Source organism: Adiantum capillus-veneris, chromosome 14 (genome assembly GCF_014529385.1).
Source record: "Adiantum capillus-veneris isolate H3 chromosome 14, ASM1452938v2, whole genome shotgun sequence".
NCBI classification, from domain to species: domain Eukaryota; kingdom Viridiplantae; phylum Streptophyta; class Polypodiopsida; order Polypodiales; family Pteridaceae; genus Adiantum; species Adiantum capillus-veneris.
The window spans coordinates 64,916,348-64,936,326 of record NC_140944.1 but is presented as its reverse complement, the minus strand read 5'-3'; the positions used below and the strand labels follow the sequence as shown (position 1 = coordinate 64,936,326).

At 43.1% G+C, this 19,979-nt stretch overlaps 1 protein-coding gene across 3 annotated transcripts; it reads left to right on the top strand.

Annotated features, from left to right (window-relative positions):
• The first annotated feature begins 405 nt into the window (after nucleotides 1-405).
• On the top strand, nucleotides 406-17,035 carry LOC147442511 (uncharacterized). Of its 3 annotated transcripts, XM_086529675.1 has the most exons (6): nucleotides 406-522; nucleotides 14,505-14,792; nucleotides 15,725-15,910; nucleotides 16,024-16,178; nucleotides 16,260-16,359; nucleotides 16,790-17,035. In XM_086529675.1, exons 2-5 carry the CDS (start codon nucleotides 14,592-14,594, stop codon nucleotides 16,336-16,338), a joined length of 621 nt encoding a protein of 206 aa, XP_086385801.1. In that variant the 5' UTR covers nucleotides 406-522; nucleotides 14,505-14,591; the 3' UTR covers nucleotides 16,339-16,359; nucleotides 16,790-17,035. The 3 variants fall into 3 exon arrangements, with proteins under 3 accessions (XP_086385801.1, XP_086385802.1, XP_086385800.1); XM_086529676.1 differs by lacking the exon at nucleotides 16,260-16,359; XM_086529674.1 differs by lacking the exon at nucleotides 16,790-17,035 and having other exon boundaries at nucleotides 16,260-16,733.
• Nucleotides 17,036-19,979: the final 2,944 nt, after the last annotated feature.

The window sequence follows — 19,979 nt, the reverse complement described above, 5'->3', positions numbered from 1 at the left end:
CACACAACGTTCTTAAGTGCTAATGCAAAGAAATTGATTCACTCAAACTTGGCTGCAGAGAAGCCTGCTCAATCTTTTCTCTGTAGTTGAGTGGTAAGGGTGAAGCTACTGGTTTCACCTTCTTTGCTACACTCTTGTACTTAGTTTCAACATGGACTTCTGGGACATCTGACTAAGAAGAAGATAACTAGTCAATTTAACATAGAGAATGATTATACCTAATCCTTATTTAATGCAACGATACCACATGTTGAAGTGGTTGCTAAAAAATGACAAGGATTAAGTGCCCGTAGCCCAAAAATTAAAGTTATATGCTAAATAAACCTAGGCAAAAGTAAAACTCGCACAATGAAAGTAAACTTTGACAAAGGGGCTCGCCAATCCAGGCTGCCACGTGGCTGAGTTCAACACCGTTGATCGCTTCATCTGCGCGTGTCACTTATAGTCGAGGGGCGATTAGTATTGCAGGTTTGAAATGCAATTTCATTTGCAACGATTTGTTCCGCAGTTTCGCGCCTTCGGGTACTCTCTCTCTCTCTCTCTCTCTCTCTCTCACACTCACACACACACACACACACACATACCCACTTGGATGTCATCAAGCCCTGAAATCATTTGCAGTGAAAAGTCCCGTTTGTGGTGTGCGAGAGAGAGAGAGAGAGAGAGAGAGAGAGAGAGAGCATGTTTGCTTGCGAATCGTTCAAAGTGTCTTGATGGCTTACGTATAGTTCTATTTGCCATTGTTGCATTGGCCTCGACATTGTTTCACTTCTCTTATGTCAGCTATTTGGTCTCATTTGTGGCGAACCCATGCTCACAAAAAAGGCATGCATTTGATGTCAATGGAAAATGTAAGCGATTTGGTGGCCTCAATATCTTGGACTTCCGTGGACATGTTCTTACTAGAAAACCCATGTTGTTGCCTACCCTTGTGCAACAAAGTTAGCCTTGGACACTTATGCTTGCCTACTTGTGTCAGCACATTGTTACTTCCTCCTTTGGTCATTGGCAATCATCTCTCTGGGAGATTGTGTTTGACAAGATGGAAGGGCACATTTTTGGATGTCTTTTTACTTCTAGTTTGATTTCTGCTTGGAAAGATGTTACAATACATTTATCATGACACGGTCAGTAACAACAGGAAGGGAGTTCACTTCGTTTGGAGAGTCTTCATTAGAGTCAGGCATTCTCTTACTCTGGTTGACTGTTCGCCTTGTCAGGCATACTTTCTCTCTTGTCATGGCCTTCGTGTAGTTGTTGATGTGGTTAATGAGGTCGGCTAAATTTCCAGTTGCTCGCTATTTTGGATCGGGTATGCATTACCGTCAGCTCTTGAGAGAGCTTCAACACACGCTGATTGACTTTTTACTCATTCCACCTTTGGCCGATGGTAGTCGCATGTCTGATTGCAATTTCCACTTCTTTTGAGACCATTTCTGCCAATCAAGTTTATGCTCTTCTTCTATTGCAGCCTTGGCTTCCTGATCATTGTGATGCCCTATGATCCATGCACAAGTCTGTTATCTGGTGGAGGAAGTCCCTCTCTGCCCTCTGGAAGAGCCACTTGCCTTTGAAGGAGCGATTGTTTCTTTGGCGATGCTTGCTTGAAGTTCTCCCCGTGGACACTTTTCTTAGTGCACGTCATACCCGCTCTTTGCGTTGCATCCGTTGCTCAACTTTAGAAGAGATTTCCAGTCACCTACTTTGGGATTGTTGCATTACCCGAGTTTTTCTTCGCCGCATATAAGCTTGTATGCGGCTCCGTTTTTCCTCTATAGTCTTCCATAAACGGTTTTGGGCTTTTGGCATTCTCCCATCTTTCTTATAGTGATTTGCGGTCTTCTGTATGTAGGTCAGACATTGGGCTTAGTGGACCCTATGGCGCCAACGTAATGGTTGTATGTTCCACTGCTATGATGCAGATCCTTTTCCATTCTTCAAGCTTTTTCCTTAGGTAATCTTTACGTTTTGCCCTAAAAGGTGGTGATATCACCCCAGAGATACATCAGCTTTCCTAAGCTGAACACTTTTGTGTTCTTTCTTTTGTATATGATCTTTTCCGTGGGTTTTCCTCCCCTCGAGGTTTCGGACTTGTAAACTAATCCCAAAGATTTACAAGAAATTTTGTGTGTGTGTGTGTGCGCGCGTGAGAGAGAGAGAGAGAGAGAGAGAGAGAGAGAGAGAGAGAGAGAGAGAGAGAGAGAGAGAGAGAGAGAGAGAGAGAGATGAGATGAGATGAGATGAGATGAAATGAAATGAAATGTTAAACGTCTTCAAAAGGCAAAATGACCTATGAGACAAAACTGATACAATCTTGGTGGATCTAATACAATGTTCGGGTACAAAATACAAATGAAGTAAAGTGAAAAACTAAAATCATCATCAACATCATCAATGTCCAAGGATATCCGGCATCGGGCGTTGTCTAAGAAAGTATTGCATCGGTCGTTGAAGAGCATCGTCAATGTCCGTCTTTGTAAATAGTCGTACTGGACGTCTTCCGTGTTGTGCTAGAATAGTTCCAATCCTTTGATGGAGCCTCTGTTGATGTCGTGGTTGTCCTCGTAGACGTGGGCGTCTAGCTCTCTCGAGCTCAATGGCTCTGTCAACTAATATACCTCTAGTATAGGTGGGCTCTGAAGTCTGCTGCTCATTTGACTGCCGAGTCCTTGCTCTAAAGAAGTCAGGGATCTCTCTCTGTGAATGTCTCCCATTGCTTGTTCTCCTCAAGAGACTCTCCCTATGTCTGCGCAGCTCTAGCAAAAACAACCCAAGATATCTCTTATCTTGATATCTCATGACTCTAGCCAGCGGTCCAAAGCTCTCTTTGAATAGACAATGAGAGCGGCCTCGTATCTCAGAGGATGTGTTCGCAGGTGAGGCTTGGAGAGGATGTGTTCGCAGGTTCAGTTCCAGGAACCTCGGACAAAGTTATGGCTCTTTGATACTTTAGTAGCCTCAGCTATGATGTATGGGGTACAGGTATGGGGACCTTCTGTAGGCCAGGATGGTTGGAGAAGTATGGAGAGGCCCTTGGTATCTATGATCTCCCGATTGATTAGAGCCAAGGCCTCCGTACCTCACGCGATCATTCGAGCAGAGCTAGCTGCCCCCCCCATGGAGATTGAGGCGCTTACCAGATCAGTGTCCTTTGTGCACAGCCTATGGGATACTACTAGAGACAGATATGCTAGATTGGCCCTTGAGTCTTCCAGACAGTTAGCTCTACAGGGGGACACTTCATGCTGGTATGCACAGATGACTTCATGGTTTCAGACGCATGGCTTCACCATGGACAGGTTGCCCCCTTTCCAGTATTCTCTTCAGGCACCCTCGCTGTCTCTTACACGGGTGGAGATCACTAGACTCATTCGTCAGGACCTGATCCAGCTCGACACCAGGAGGACATGGATAGAGCCGCATCAGGAGTTGAGCACGAAGATGGCTTTCTATAGAGAGCATCTTCTCCACCTCACAGGAGATGGGTTTGTGATTCGACCCAGCTACATGGACACACATATGTCTCATGGTTTGCGTTGTGCCATTGGTCAGATACGCACATCCTCACATCAGCTCGAGATTGAGACCGGTAGATTCAGAGGGATACCAGCAGACAGCAGGATATGCCGATTATGCCAAAGAGAGCCAGAGACAGAGTTGCACTACATATGTCATTGCACAGTGTTCTATGAGATACGGGGGCGTTTCCACTGCTTATTCAGAGAGGGTTTTGGTCCTCTATCTAGGGTCATGAGTTATGAGGATCAGAGATGTCTTGGACTATATCTACTTGAGTTACACAGGTATAGAGACACTTTACTGGGGAGAGCTAGAGAGAGGCAGTCCCAGAGACGCATTACAGATTTCTTTTCACTAGATATGGGACAGCCAGAGGAGCAGCCACCACTGCAGAGCTCGTCCCACACTCATTCGACCACTACTGGCACTCTCATCGACCGAGCATTGGAGCTACAGAGATACAGACGACCGCGACTGAGGAGAGGAGCTACACAGCATCGACGGAGACTACAACAGAAGATTCGAGCCATACTCTCTCGACATCCAGAGTGCAGATGAGGATGGATCCTCACCATTTCTTCCATCTTTGTTTCACACACTGTTACATCCAGTTTACCGGGTACCTATTGTATCAGCTGCTACACCCACGTAGTTTTAGATTGTAGTAGTAGTAGTAGTATTTTGTTCCACTTCTAGTTCTTTTCTAGTTCTTTTGTACCCAGACATGGTATTAGATTCACTATTTTGTAACTGATTGGTCTCATAGGTCATTTTGGCCTTTTGAAGACGTTAATATAACATTTCATTTCATTTTCTCTCTCTCTCTCTCTCTCTCTCTCTCTCTCTCTCTCTCTCTCATATCATCATGGCCCAAGCTTCCACATCAAGTGAACATGTGTCCTTGGGCGCGAAGAAGAAGGATGAAGCTTCATGGTGGGATGAAGTGCATTCCCGAGTGTTGGGAAAGGCCGGTGGTGCACGTGCATGGAAGTGCAAACTATGCGGCTTCGAACGGTAATCCGGCACAACTAATGTACGTGCTCACCTCCTTAAGCTAGAGGGACAACAAGTAGCAATATGCAAGGCGGTCAACGAGCAATTGTTGAAGGTATTCGAAGCCAAGGATGCCGCCATCAAAGCCAACAAAGAAGAGAAAGACGCGGCCAAGCCGAAGCGTCCCGCAATCGACCCCAACGACTTGGTTTTTCCCTTTTCTACACCTTCTTCGTCGGTCGGTGGTGATAGTAATGCGGCAATGACGGAGACGGGGGCTACATCATTTTTTCAATGCCCAATACTACTCCAGTCTCCACTCCCAAACCTCACCAACACACCTTACATTACACTTGAAATCCAAAAAGGAAAGAGGATGTGGATACAAGTGTTGCACGCTTTTTTTATCATGATCACATCCCCTTCATAAAGGCTCGGTATCATTCTCTTATGATTTGCCATCTCGATTCTCATTCTCATCTAAATAGTAAATTCTAATACCTCTTGTGTGCACTGTGTAGGTCGGAGTACTTCAAGACAATGTGCACAAGGATTGGAGAGTATGGGGCACGCTATGTGCCACCCTCTTCCAAGGCCCTCTGCACTACTCTTCTCATTCTCGTCTAAATAGTAAATTCTAATAACTCGTGTGCACTGTGTAGGTCGGAGTACTTCAAGACAATGTGCACAAGGATTGGAGAGTATGGGGCACGCTATGTGCCACCCTCTTCCAAGGCCCTCCGCACTACTCTACTCGATAGAGAGAAGGCCTTTGTGGAGATGGCAACCCTCAACATGAAGAGGCAATGGACGAAGTATGGCATGACCCTCATTGCGGACGGATGGAGCGACACAAGGAGGAGGTCCTCAAAGGATGTGTTCGCAGGTGGGGTTCCTCAAAGGATGTGTTCCTGGAACTGAACCTGCGAACACATCTCTCTCTCTCTCTCTCTCTCTCTCTCTCTCTCTCTCTCTCTCTGTGCCGATGTAGTTCCAGTAGGTACAGGCCTAAGCACCTTTGATCTTGGTATTGCATGACTCTATCTAGAGGTCCAAAGCCTTCTTTAAATAGGTTGGAAATGCCCACATATCTCATAGTATACGGTGCAATGACATATGTAGTGTAATTCTGTCTGCGGCTCCATTCCGCATAACTTGCAAATTCTGCTCTCAGGTGGGATTCCCCTAAATCTGCCAAATTCAATTTCCAGTTGGTGTGAGGATGTACGAATCTGACCAATAGCACATCTCAAACCATGAGACATGTGGGTATCCATGTAGCTCAGGCGAATCACAAAACCATCTTCAGATAGCTGTAGGAAGTTTTCTTTGTAGTCGGCCATCTTCGTGCCCAATTCTTTTGTAGGGTCTACCCATGTCCTCTTAGTGTCCAACTGTATAAGATCCTGGTGGATGATTTTATTAATCTCCGTTCGTGTGATTGCCAGTGATGGAGCCTCAAGAGAGTATTGGAAGGGGGGTAATCTTTCCATACTGAACCCGTGTCTCTGAAACCACGAGGACAGTTGCGCATACCAGCATGATGTATCTCCTTTCATTGCTAATTGTCGAGAGGATTTGAGGGCCAATCTAGTATATCGGCAATTATTTGTATCCCATAAACCATGTATAAAGGACACTGATCTGGTAAGAGCTTCAATTTTTATTGGAGGGGCAGCTAGTTCCGCTCGGGTAATCGCGCGAGAGAGAGAGAGAGAGAGAGAGAGAGAGAGAGAGAGAGAGAGAGAGAGAGAGAGAGAGAGAGAGAGAGAGAGAGAGAGAGAGAGAGAGAGAGAGAGAGAGAGAGAGAGAGAGAGAGAGAGAGAGAGAGAGAGAGAGAGAGAGAGAGAGAGAGAGAGAGAGAGAGGGGTTGCGGTGTGGAGCTTGAAGCCTTGACTCTTGAGCCTTGAGGCTTAAAGCCTTAGGCCCAAGAGAGAGGGAGAGAGACGAGAATGAATGAATGAAGGCTTGAGCAATGAGCCTTGCCCAAGGGATGCGGAGGGAGTTGAGACTCGAGAGAGGCTTGATGAAGAGGGCCGAGGCTAGAGGCTAGAGCATGAGAACTTCAAAAGTTCAATGAAACCACCGACGGTCGACCTTGGCCCTTGAAGCCTTGAGGGAGGGATGAGGTTTATAGGAGGCCTTCATGCCCTTATATAGGATAGCCCCCTCACCCCCTCTCCCAAGCGTTGAAAAACGCTGCCTCAAAACGGCTGTTTTGAAAACAAAAAAGGTCAAATGTTTTGAATTTTAAAATCGGTCGTTCCGGACTCCAGCCGTCTTCGATTCCCCGTTCCGGCCGTTCGGGTAGACTTTCCGGTTATGCCTCCGGGCGGAAAGCCATTCCGTTCCCGTATTCGTTCCGGCCGTTCAGGTAGACGTTCCGGTTATGCCCCCGGGCGGAACGTTGTTCCCTTCCCGTATCCGTTCCGGGCGTTTAGCTTGAGCTGGAACGTGTCCGTGAACGGTAGGGGCCCGTTCCGATCGTTCCCTGTCACTCTGGTTGCGACACGAGAGAAATTCACTTTAAACACTTCACAAATTTAAATAACAATTTAATTCGAGACGACGCGGCTTGGCGTAGTTCTGTGCCCAGAGAGATTGGCACCAAAGACTGGCGCCCTTTTGGTATTTCTTTTTGTATTAAAAATTGAGCAAAGTACAGATGTCCTCTGGTCGTCTTTGCTCACCGGCTCGTCGGCACACAATCTGTCACAAACTGTTGACGTGTTAAGTCATCGAAGAACGGAGCCAACCTTTAAATCCCGGCCGAGGGGCCTAAACCCTAAGTGAAGAAGCAGAAGCAGCAAAAGAAGTTTTACCAACTTGCAAAGTCTTGCCAAGTGGCCTATTTTTAAAGAAGAGTTCCCACCAACTTATGGGACCCCTTCCGATGGGGCCTAACTGACCAATAGGCATTAAAAATCAAAGCGACGCCAACACACATACACATACACAAAGCGTAGAAGATGACGATGTGGCAGTTGTACGGATGGCCCGCAAAATGCGTTGACATGCGAGGCACCTGTACAGATTTTTGGGTTTTACGTTGATGACGTGGCAGTTGTACAAATTTTCGTAAATTACGCTGGGTTGCTTTTGAGTTTGACTGCTTTTCATGTAACTGCTTTTCAAGGCCAAGGGCCTTTAAATATGGGCAGAGGCCTCATTCTTTGGCATGCTTCCTAGAGAAGGTGCAGAGTCTGGAGTACCGGCGTTGTACTAAGTTCAAGCAATATAAAGTAATACCGAAAGGGGCGCCAAGGTTTGGGGTCAGTGCTCTCTTGGGGTGGAATTCCACCACTCCCCTTCTTGTGTGTCGTCTGTGTTCTTTTCCGTTGGCACGTAATGCCCGTCCCCGTGACAATGGTATCAGAGCTTCAGACAGGCATGTGCTTTTCTGAAAGCATACCAGTCCTACCAAAGAGCAGATGGAGCAAGATAGCGCTTCCAAGTTTTACAGTGATTTTATCAAAGTATCTTCGTGCGCCGACCCCCGACTTATTAAGTATCTTTGTGTGCCGATCCCCGACTTATTAGCCACTCCCACCCTTATTTCAGGCGCGCTCTCGTCTTCATCGCTCTATCTTACAGGGCATAAGCCATGAAGATCACTTGCAAGAGAAGGGTCCAAGATTTGTTTTGAGCTGTTGTTTTTCTCAGAGGCAGTGCCATGCAGTGGTGGAAGTCTATAGCTACCAAGCCGCACACTTTAAGGACTTGGCAAGCTTTGAAGAAAATTTTTGACCGAAGTTATATGCCTTCAAATATCTTTCTTTGCAGTGCAGCTTCTGGCAGAGTGGGATATCTTGAATGCTTGCCACAGAAACCCTAGCAAAATACGACTTGATCTTTTTTTTTGGACACCTCGCAATAGGTGTCTCTTCTCAAGCTGATAACCTTGGAGGTCCAATGTGATTGGTATATCTTGGGGCTACCATTTGTTGAGACTTGTTTCGACTATTCAAGAGCTTATGGACCATGATGCGGGCAACTACAACCTTATGGAAGGAACCTAATCCTAATTTTTGGTGCAGGTTTCAAGATGGAAAGTCATTCGACTTTTCGAGCTCGATTGATGTCGAGATGCTTTTTAAGTTTGAGTTTTGTTTGAGAACTTGTTTGGTGATCCTGTTTGGAATTTGTTTGAAATGGATGGTATCTGTTTTGAACCTGTCTTGGTGCCGATTTGAATTGTTTGACTCTGGTTTCAATGATTGGTGATTTTACTCGCGGGTGGAGTAGTGAGAAATGATGTTTGAAAATGCTTGCTCATACTCATGGCCCGAACGCTTGTGGTTATTTGCGGAGGGAGTATTGAATGTTTGAAAAGTGCTGTTTTTACTCATGGCCCGGACCCTCGTGGTAATTTACGAGGGGAGTATTGTTGTTGTTACTCATGGCCTGGACCTGGATGGTTATTTACGGGGGGAGTATTAAGAACTCTGAGCAGTGGTTACTCTCAGCACCTCCAAACGACGCAGGCTGCGGTCTGGGGGGACTCTATATCTCACGGCCCGGACCTTTTTAGGTTATTTGCGAGAGGAGTGATGAGGGAGTCATTGAACAGCTCATGGCCTGGACCAAGATGGTTATTTGCGGGGGGAGTGCTCACTGGCGGATTTATGTTTCTATGTCTTGTAACATGCATATGTGAGCATTTGTATTGCATTGTGATGTGCCAACCATTGAATATTCCTTATTGGATGAGATACTTCTGGGAAACCAACGACCCAAGATATCAAGAGCTCTAATACAATGTAACCGTGAAACGTTTCACCCCGAAACGTTTCACTCTAGGCTAAGGCCTCACTGAAACGTCTGATTGAAACGCCAATTTTGTGTATATATAGAGTTATGTATCGACAAAATAGGTGTTCACAGTGTAGTGAGTAGAGACACATGCTATGTTAACCTTGAAATAGCATATACATAATAAATAAATAACTATTTAATGGCCAAATTCTCTAAAGGAAAATTTTTAATTCAAGCGTTTCACTCCAGGCGTTTCACCTTCTAGGTGAAACGTTTCGGCCGTTTCACCCGTTTCGCGTTTCAGGCCTGCTGAAACGCGTTTCGCGGTTACGCTGCTCTAATATGGAATGAGACTCCTTATTGGATGAGATTCTTCTGGGAAGCCAATGACCCAAGAAATCAAGAGCTCTGATTTGGAATCAGAAAATTGATTGGTCCCTCGGATTGTCCCTCAGAATCTCCCTCAGAATCACCCTCGGAAATTTTGGAGCTAACTTGAGTTGTTTTGCAGATATACTGTAATCGCGGACGATTACTTTCTTTCAAGAAGGGGGATGTCACAAACTGTTGATGTGTCAAGTCACTAAAGAACGGAGCCAATCTTCAGATCCTGACCGAGGGTCCTAAACCCTAAGTGAAGAAGCAAAAGCAGCAGAAGAAGTTTTACCAACTTGCAAAGTCTTGCCAAGTGGCCTATTGTTTAAAGAAGAGTTCCCATCAACTTATGAGAATCCGTCCGATGGGGCCTAACTGACCAATAGGCATTAAAAATTAAAGCGGGGCCAATACACACACACACACACACACACACACACGTACAAAGTGTAGAAGATGATGACGTGGCAGCTGTACGAACGGCTCGCAAAATGCACTGACATGCTGATGTGGCACTTGTACGGATTTTCGCGTTTTACGTTGATGATGTGGTAGTTGTACGGATTTTCGTAAATTACGCTGGGTTGCTTTTGAGTTTGACTGCTTTTCATGTAACTGCTTTTCAAGGCCAAGGGCCTTTAAATATGTGTAAAGGGCTCATTCTTTGGCATGCTTCTTGGAGAAGGTGCAAAGTCTGGAGTATCGGCATTGTACAGAGTTCAAGCAATATAAAGAAATATCGAAAAGGGTGCCAAGGTTTAGGGCCAATGCTCTCTTGGGGTGGAATTCCACCACTTCCGGACCTCATTGATGTCGGCTTAGCTAATTCTTATTGCGATCGTGTCTATAGATTCTCAAGACCGAAATGGTGCAGTCATTTCGTCTTTCGTTCCTGCACTTAAATCACATGAGAGAGTACACATCAATTAGGTTCAAGTTCGGGAATTCCCATTTTCAATATTCATAAAGTCATACAACAAAATAATGTCAGCATAGCAGTATACCTGAAATCCAAAGGGAAATCAATGACTCTATTCCATCGAGGTAATTAGTGACAAAGGAGCGGAGTGACTCCCCTCTTGTGCAGTCCCGTCTACACCAGATTCAACCGTGCTGATCCGTGCGATCTTTTGGACTAGACGTGGCTAATCCGAAAGCCTCAAGGTAAAGTTCCAAAACTAAGGAGTATCTGCTAGGTCCTCCTCCTCCATCCACTTCACATCCAATGCTGGATAGTCCTTAATTTCATTAAGAACTGCCGAATCACTTTACCTTTCACTTTTCTTTTCTTATGTGTCGGAATCTGTTCTGGAAAGAATATCTCCTCGCTTTCTTCCACTTCGGGTTGCTCATCAGGCTCCCGATCAACTGGCACCTCATCCTTAAAGGGTTTTTGGAAGATGATTGCAGTCTTCATCCAAAATCCTTTCTAGTGATTAGCAAAGTTACCCCATTTGAAGAGTGCCTTGAGGAGATTTCCTCTTCATCAAATATTTTGCAGTTATTGGAAGATTTTAAACCAGAAAACTTACATCGCATGAAGGATTTTGAAGATCAATCTCTTGTTGCAACCAACCTGATTATGCCAGATTCCTCCAAAAGTGTTAAACAATGCAATGACATGGGATTTAGCAGTCAAAGCAAAAAGGTTTCGCAAGAAGCAAAAGTTCAAGGCAAAGATTTTAGATATAACTCAAAGGCTGAAGATTTTCGAAGATTCAATGCTTTTCCAAAGTTCTATCAACATCAAAAGTCATTTCTTTGACACGGACTCTCATTTGAAATGGGAGGGAATGTCACCATTGTGACTATGTTACAGTATTACATCTACTCCTAGTTACAGATACATATTTTATCCACTTCTTAGGTGCTTCTCTACGTAACAGCAGAGTAGACAACCATGTCTGCGCATTTCCTTTCAAGTAAGATACTGCCCTTTGCACCTTGGAGCATTCCAAGAAACGACCTCCCAAGAAGGCGACATCAAATTGTTGTATGAATTCAAGGGCTTGATGAGTGTCTTGGTAGCCTGAAAACGTGTCAAACTTTACTGCTTGACCCCCATCCTTGGACTCCTTGGTCTTCTGGTTCTTTTGTTCAGTGTTTCAACTGTTAGCAGAGGACGGAGTCTCCTCTCTCTCCTTTGAACTGCTAGATCCCTTTGCCTTCTAGACTTTTTCATGAATGTGCTTTTCTTGCTTTTTTGGCTTTTTCTCCTCTTCTTTTACATTTTCTCATCCTCTCTTGAACTAGAAGACGAAGAAAAATTTGGGTCGTTCTTGAAACATAGCAGCTAAAATACGCGTATTTTATTTAGAGTACAAGACGTCCCGTATTGAAACGTACAATACGTCTCATAGCGTTTTCTATTCTAGTGTCTTTTTCCTCAAAACGTATTCTATTTGAATGTCTTTTGCTAGTTGATTAACTGTATTTTAGAGTTTCATGTGCTTGTTTATGTATGCTATTTTTAAACATTGAAGAGTCATTGAGGGGGTACATGACCCACTTCATTTTTCCTTAATAAAGTATCATATTGTACACATTGTACACCACGGATTAAACGTCTCGCCCCATACCTTCACTGCTATGCCTCGAAATGAGCATGCCTCTTGGGTCTGCTTACCACCTTGAAAGTCGACTTCCGGCCCAGATAGCCGTGGAAATCTGTTGATTTCTTCTTCTTCCGAGAGTGCTTCAAGCTTTTTATCAATCGGTTTGTCTTCTTTTCAAGAGCTTTGTCAAACTCTTTCTGTGAGTACAGTTTCTGCTTTTTGCACTTGACTTTTCTTTCTAGAACCCACGGCCTCTAGCCATCTCGAGTGAATCTCATCAATAGGGTAATTCAGGTGATTCGCATATTTCGGGTCTTTGGAGTACTTGATCAATCATTTCACACGTGTCAACATGCTATTGACGTTTGTACTCCATTCTGTCGAGATTCCCTGCCGGAAATCCACCCAAATCTTTGTTGGTTTCTTTAGTTCCCACTTTGGGACTCGACTTTTCTTCATCTCCCCGCAAACCAAAGGTTAGAGGGGTGTCGTCTCTGTCAGATTCTCTGTGAGAACCCATGTGTGCTGCAGAAAGGATCGGATCCTCCATAGTAGAAGAATCGTTATGAGCTCTGATGCCCACTGTTATAGGCTTGGATACTCCAAGAGAGAAATCAATAGCAACACACGAGCTGAAACTGCAAAATCATTGAACTGAGAGAGAGAGAGAGAGAGAGAGAGAGAGAGAGAGAGAGAGAGAGAGAGAGAGAGAGCACGTCGGAGTTCCAAGCCAAGATGCACTAGCCCCAAAGAATGGTGCTTTCGGTATCTCCTTATTATTGTGCTTTACAAAGTACAACTCCCGAGGGTCCTCTTCTTCGAGACTCTGTGTCCAGATGCTCGTCGAGAATGAGGCCCCAAGGGTCCTTATAAACTTACATGGGATGCTCCAAAAGCAGAGCCCGAAAGCTTCAGTTCTAAAAGTACTCACACCCAAAAGCGTCTGCTCTCAAAAGCCATCGCCAAAATCTGCTGAAATCTCCTGGTGCAAAATGCGGAATATTCGTAGTCTGCCACGTAAGCATGTCATCGTGATTAAAGGAAATCTCAGCCCAGAGTCCAAGCTTTTGATATTTTGGGTTTAGGCCCCTCGGCTGGTGCGCATTAAGTTGGACATGTTAAAACCGTAACCCCTTAGGCCCCACGGTCATAGTTTTAAGTTCTTCTAGTTTCTGTTTCTTCTTGTCCTCTTGGCCATTTTCCTTCCAGTTGGGCACGCCACGTCACCAACTTGTGACGCAAAGGCTCACAAGTTGCTCACAAGTTGGGGGTGCCTCCAAGCACAGATACATTATACATGAAAAGCAGGGGGAGGTGGCCACCAATGTAGCACCTATTGTGCTAGGTTGGCCAGCCTCAGAAACCCACGACCCAGATATGGGGATTAAAGCCCTAATAGGGCGCCGAGTCCAGCCGGCCAAAATGGCCCGACCCGGACCAGATGCAGTTTCAATGCTATACATGTGTGGGTGGCCAGCCCAGGTGCACACTAGCCAATACAAGCATGCCAAACCCTAGGTGAAGTAAGAGAGTGGTGTAACTGTAACACATCTAGGCATACCAAACTGGTTTCCTTCTCTTGAGCAAGTTGCTTGGAGGATGTGAATGCTAAGTGGGGATATCTCTGCAAGGATAGCTCTTATATTCTATGAAGAAATAACTGCTTACAACAGTGCCTCTGTGACTTTGAGAGCGGGGCTTATCTTTGCCCTTAGAATCTCATGCGGTACTGATTTACATCATTTTATACAAGCAGTCATCAGCGCATCGTCTTACCAAATGCTGCTATTCACCATAATAGTCTCCCACTGCTCCATTGCAATCCACCAAAGGCTAAACTAGTCCCCCAAATGTCTGTGTCACAAAGAAGAGTATTGTAACCAACTTATCAAATGACCATCGTTTGGTGTGTGCCTTTTTGGAACTGTGTGTCTTCCCACTGTCTCAAAAGTGCACCCAAAGCCGCAAAACGGGTGTGCAAGTCTGGGCTTCGCTGCCTCCAAAGGAAATTGTGGGCCTTTGAAAGTGACTTCCAAGTACACATGAAGGTAACAAGAGTGCAGCCAGTTTTTGGCTAAATTCAACTTACAAGTGCTCACAGGAGATGTTTTTTCTGTCATGATACATCGTACACCCTTCTTGTTTGGTAGATGCAGAAGTTTCCACACACTTACACACCTTCTCTTTGACGACAGCCTTTTGTCTTTCTTTTGTCCTTTGTTTTCACAACATTTTCAAATAGAGTCAAAGGGAGGAAATGTCATTGATCTTAATTGTCTGATTCATGCCTTGCCTGCTGTTTTCCAGGAGATTTAGAGAAAGCAGGATTCCTCTTTAATGTCTCGCCAAGTTTTTCAGTATTTGTAGGGACAATAAACATTAATTTTACAAGAAATGGAGCTGGATTTTGAGCCAATTTATTGTGTGGAGCAAATACAAGTGCCTCTTGGTTTGCCGGACTTGTTAAAGAAGTTTACAAAGGAGGTCCTTCGTAGACAACCAGCAAGTTTGGAAGAATTTGCAGCCCAGTATTTTCAGCAGCTTTTGAAGAAGTCCAAGGATAATAAAAACATTCAACCCCCTTCAGTTCATCAGGTGAGCGAAAAGCTTAGCTTTTGGTGTTCATGTTGTGCATGGTGGTGGCATGTTTTAAGTAATTACAGCATTGGATGAGAGGACAAAAACTTGTGTACAGTTTCTCAATTTGGGCTTTGAATTTGTATTTCAATGTTTTATTTTTAGGGTGTCTTCCAAATAGACACTTAGTTGAAGAATGAATGTTAACAGTTGTCTGGACTTCATTGACAATCTAGGAGTTTAAATTTGTATACTGAGGAAATTGAATTTGTAGGAGATGTTATGTATTGTGGATGATGGAGCCGATGGTTTTGTTGTCTTGTGGATGAGCCTTGAGGAGCATGAGTAAATATCCAGCACTTTCCTTCAAAGGTGAATGTGGGCTTTTCCTGGACGACTCTAGGTATAAATTTAGGTATATGAAAATTTTAATAGTGGATCTGACAGGCTAGAATTTTTGCTTAGATGCGTAGGCTGAGATGAAAATCATGACATGATGGATAATGGTTTCTAAACTGTATTTTCCTTAATGTTTTAGTATTACCTTGTTAAGTGTGTTGATTACATATTCCACAATTTTGGCTCGCCACAATTTTGGGGAATCGAGACGACTATCATCACTTGTTGATTCATTGTCCAAAAAAATGTCTCTGGTTGTGGTAGGATAGTTATGTTAATATTTCACCTTTACTTGGTTTTATATTGAGAAATAGGGGCATATCATAATATGCACCTTTAACTTAAATAGTTGTTTGTCTCCTGCTATGATTTTTTTACTCACAATCTTGCGGCAATATTTTACTAACTGTTCAAGGGTTTGTATCCTCTTGGTCTGGAAAACCAGATCTTCTAGCGGTACGCAAGTGTTCTTTCTTTCCATTTTGAGATAATGTGAAGCTACATGCAAACAAATGGATAAAAAATTGATGCCTATTTCATGTTTACCACAGCTTCAAGGGGTTTGGATTGAGCTGAAGGGCAAAGATAGCTTGAAGCAAGCTGAGATAGCTGAAATTTGTTCTTTGAATGGAATAGGGCTGTCAATAATTGATAGGGTATTTCAAATGGGCGGCTTTAGCGGAGATATGGTGGATCCTAAGGAAGTGGTCATCTTATTGATTACAACTTCAGTGAAGGTGTGTCTTTTGTTTGTTCAAGGATATAAACCAATTTATGTTATTCAAAATAAAAATAAAATTGACCTCATGTTGTTGTAATGCGCGCTTGTGTGTGTTTGTGGGTGCAACAGACTTTTTCTGCTGTTTTGGAAGCCATGTTCAAGGTCTTTGGTCACAATGGTGGAAGTACAATAAGTGTTCCTCTCTTTTTCAAGCTTTTGTTCTTCATAGCTAAACGTGATCGAGACATCTCGCCGGACACGATAAATGCATTGACAAAGGATTTGTAAGCATCTTCTCTTTATTATTAATTTGACACAATATTCATTAAATGCCATGTATAACCAGTTCACTGGGTGGGCCAAAGGTATCCTTGTAGCTATCTCACACGGGGTCCCTCAAGAGGGGATCTAGGGCCCAAATTAGGCGACATGGCGTGGGCTTGATCTCTGCCGTCAAATTCCCAGGTAAACTAGGCAATCGAAAGCGAGGTTGACAAGGCCTAAGTTTACAATGGAAGGGTTTTGTACTCTGGAAAGTGAAGTAAAGCAAACTAAGTGCATTTCAAGCCAGACAGAGTAAGCATTGTGCAGATATTGACTCGAGCATTGTGCACGTATAGATAGTAGGCACTCGTCATTGGAGTACAGGTTTTCTTGTTGGCCATTAGAGTGTAGATTCTTTTTCTCAAAGATGGATTTTGGTGTGAGATGTTTTGTGCTGGGTTGAGCTCTATTTAATGAGGAATCTGTGTCTAGCATTCTGTTTTCTGCACCATTAGTTTTAATCATCTGTGCAAAGTTTCAATATTCATCAAACAAAATTTGAAACCATGGAGTACAATGAAAGCTTTTGTTTCACACTCAAAACATGTAAAACTGGCATTTTGTTTCATAGGGCGGAGCGGCAAGAGGTCACATACAACGATATCAAATCAAGCCCACATTTACATAAGTATTTCGAGAAGCAATAATATGGTGATTTCTTGTAGAGTACCTCATTGATTTGCAAGCTTATCTATTACATTGGACAATCACATTTTTCTGAGGTTTCACAAATAGAAAAAATTGAGTAAAAGAAGTAAATCAAGCTTTTGTACTCAAAATTAAAAACTCTTATTATTTGCTCTTGGAGATGCTTGAACATGGTGTACATTATTTTTAAATCAAATCACTTCAGCTCTCTGTATATGCACGTAGGACATGTTCAAAAACGCACCTTTGAACACTCTTGTGATAGTACAAGCCAAAAAGAAAAGAAGAAAAAGGAAAGGAAATAGAATTTAGCTAAATTTTCAGGCATAACGTCTAACCATGTTTGGGGAGAATTATGTATCTTAAGGGTTGGCTTTACAACAATAAAGGGCATCTTGCCAACATCAGTTGAAATCAGTGGTCTAAGTCATCAGATGTGGGCATGAAATGGCCTAGGTTTTGTTCAAAAATGGCATTTCTTATCAAGGGGACGAGTGAGCTTCTCTGTACTCCCATTTTGCATTTGAAGGCTAGACTTTGGAGGGTTGTTTACATTCTTTTTGGATGTGGTATGTTATGATATGCCCCCATCAAAGGTGGGTTTGGAACAAAGGGCATTTACAATCATAAGCAAATACTTTGTGCATGTTTGGACCACATACATTACTAGAAGCAGGCTTACAAGGGAGATATACATGGATGTGGGCTATGACCTTTGTTGACACCGTGTTTATATGTTCAGACAATTTTGGCTTTGATCAACCCATGGCGAAACTCTCATTCATTTACACACACTTGAGGCAAGTTCCAAAGTTGCCTTAGTTTTGACTTTTCTAGCTAATCTACCCCTTACCCAAGTCTCCGAGGATTTTATATTTCTTGCATGTTTCCTTTTTTATATTAAGCCCTTTTTGGTTAGGAAGTTGTGTTGTTATTTCTTCCAATGGTAATAATGGCAAGTCACAACACCCTTTCTAGTATGATGCACCTTATGATGCCTTACATGCTAGCCTTAATATAGCAATTGTAATATGCACCCAAGAACATTGCAAGTTCTCTCTCTCTCTCTCTCTCTCTCTCTCTCTCTCTCTCTCTCTCACACACACACACACACACACACACACACACACACACACACACACACACACACACACACACACACACACACACAGAGCTTTCTAAAGAAGAGGTATACTATGTAGGAGTGGTCACAAGGGATGCCATCACTTGGACTCTAATAGAATCTAAAGAAGAGGTATACTATATAAGAGTGGTCACAAGGGATGCCATCACTTGGACTCTAATAGAATCTAAAGAAGAGGTATACTATATAAGAGTGGTCACAAGGGATGCCATCACTTGGACTCTAATAGAATCTAAAGAAGAGGTATACTATATAAGAGTGGTCACAAGGGATGCCATCACTTGGAGTCCAGTAGAAAAGCTCTTGGGCAATGGGTTCCATGTGGTTGGGAGGGGAGGGGAGAGGAGAGAAACGTGTAGGGTACAAGTAGAAAGAGTATTAGGCCTTGCTTTTTTTATTTGTAAAATGGACATCGATGACAAGTGGTTGGTCTTTAGGACACTTGTCTTCCACAAATATTATTGACTAGTGATCTATTTGGTTTTGTAATGGTGGTAGGTAATAGGGGTCGACCTTGTTTTATATGTGATTAAAAGCAATTGATGAAACTCTCCTCCTTGGTGCTGACAACAGTGAAAAGAGCTATGCACACATTTTTTTCTCTCATTTGTACTTCATGTAAAGCTTACTATAGAACATTTATCTTGAAAGGCTCTTGGATTAGTGGATTCTTTGGCATTACCATGGCTATTATTCGTCTCCTTAATGCTTTGTGTATAATTGTTCTTTTGAATCTCTCTCTCTCTCTCTCTCTCTCTCTCTCTCACACACACACACACACACACACACACACACACACACACACACACACAATTTACAAGTTACTTCCATTTTGGGAATGCAAGAAAGAAAATGCCTTAGCATGATTAGCAGAAACAAATAAGATAGATCATTATTCAAGACAAAAGAGAAGAGAGCAAAAGGAGGAGGGAAAAGAAGATGAAGCTTTCTATTAGCCATTTGAACTACAAACACAATGGATTTTAAGAGTGCATGGGTTACAAAAGGGGAGCTTAGGCAAAGATTAGAAGAGTGCAGGGTAGCTTCACTATCTTTTGACAAAAAGTCCTCACTTTGGTAAGACTAAAAAGTTCTAATGAAATCATAAATTAGGCATGATGTTAGCCAGTTGAAATTGCCTTCATTGCTTAACCAAAAGTTGATGCAAATACGTCTAAAATTTACAAAAGCTTAGAACCTTGGTAGTCCTTGTGGGCTTGCATGGTTGGATGGACTCTTTGGTCTCTTTTTTCAAACACAACTCCCCCTTGCTAAATGGCATTAGCTTTAGGGTTTAAAGACGCATACACACAACCAATCAAAACAAGAAGCCCAAGACTACACTATAGTGAATGTTACTTAGTGTCAATGTACAAAGTAGCAATGGCATTAGCTTTAGGGTTTAAAGACGCATACACACAACCAATCAAAACAAGAAGCCCAAGACTACACTATAGTGAATGTTACTTAGTGTCAATGTACAAAGGGAAGACAACCCATGTGTGCACCATGAAGTTGCCATAAGTTTGATACTAAGCTATTATGTATGAGAAATTGCTCAATCCTCAAAGGAGATTATGCTTAAAGCCTTGTGGAAAGCTTTGAAATTTTAACTTGGCAAAAGCCTTCATGATAAGGTTGGCACGGTTGTCCTCCTTTGGTGCAAAGGGTTTGTCTTTGACATAATAGTGATGCACCTCAATGTGCTTTTGGAGTGTAAAACTATAGATTTTTCCCAAATTACCAATATGCTTTGACTACTCAAATATGCCATAGTTGTAAAAGCTTTTGTATACTTAGCCCCACAACTCAAGCTAGGACAAGAGTCCTTTGGGACAAGGTCCTAGACTAGGGATAAGACAAAAGCTAAAACAATGCTAGGGTTCCTAAAGATAGAGCTCCTATAAAGGGCGATTGTTCGATGGAGAGTAGCTCGCTTTGGTTTGAGGCTTTACAATGGTATCAATAT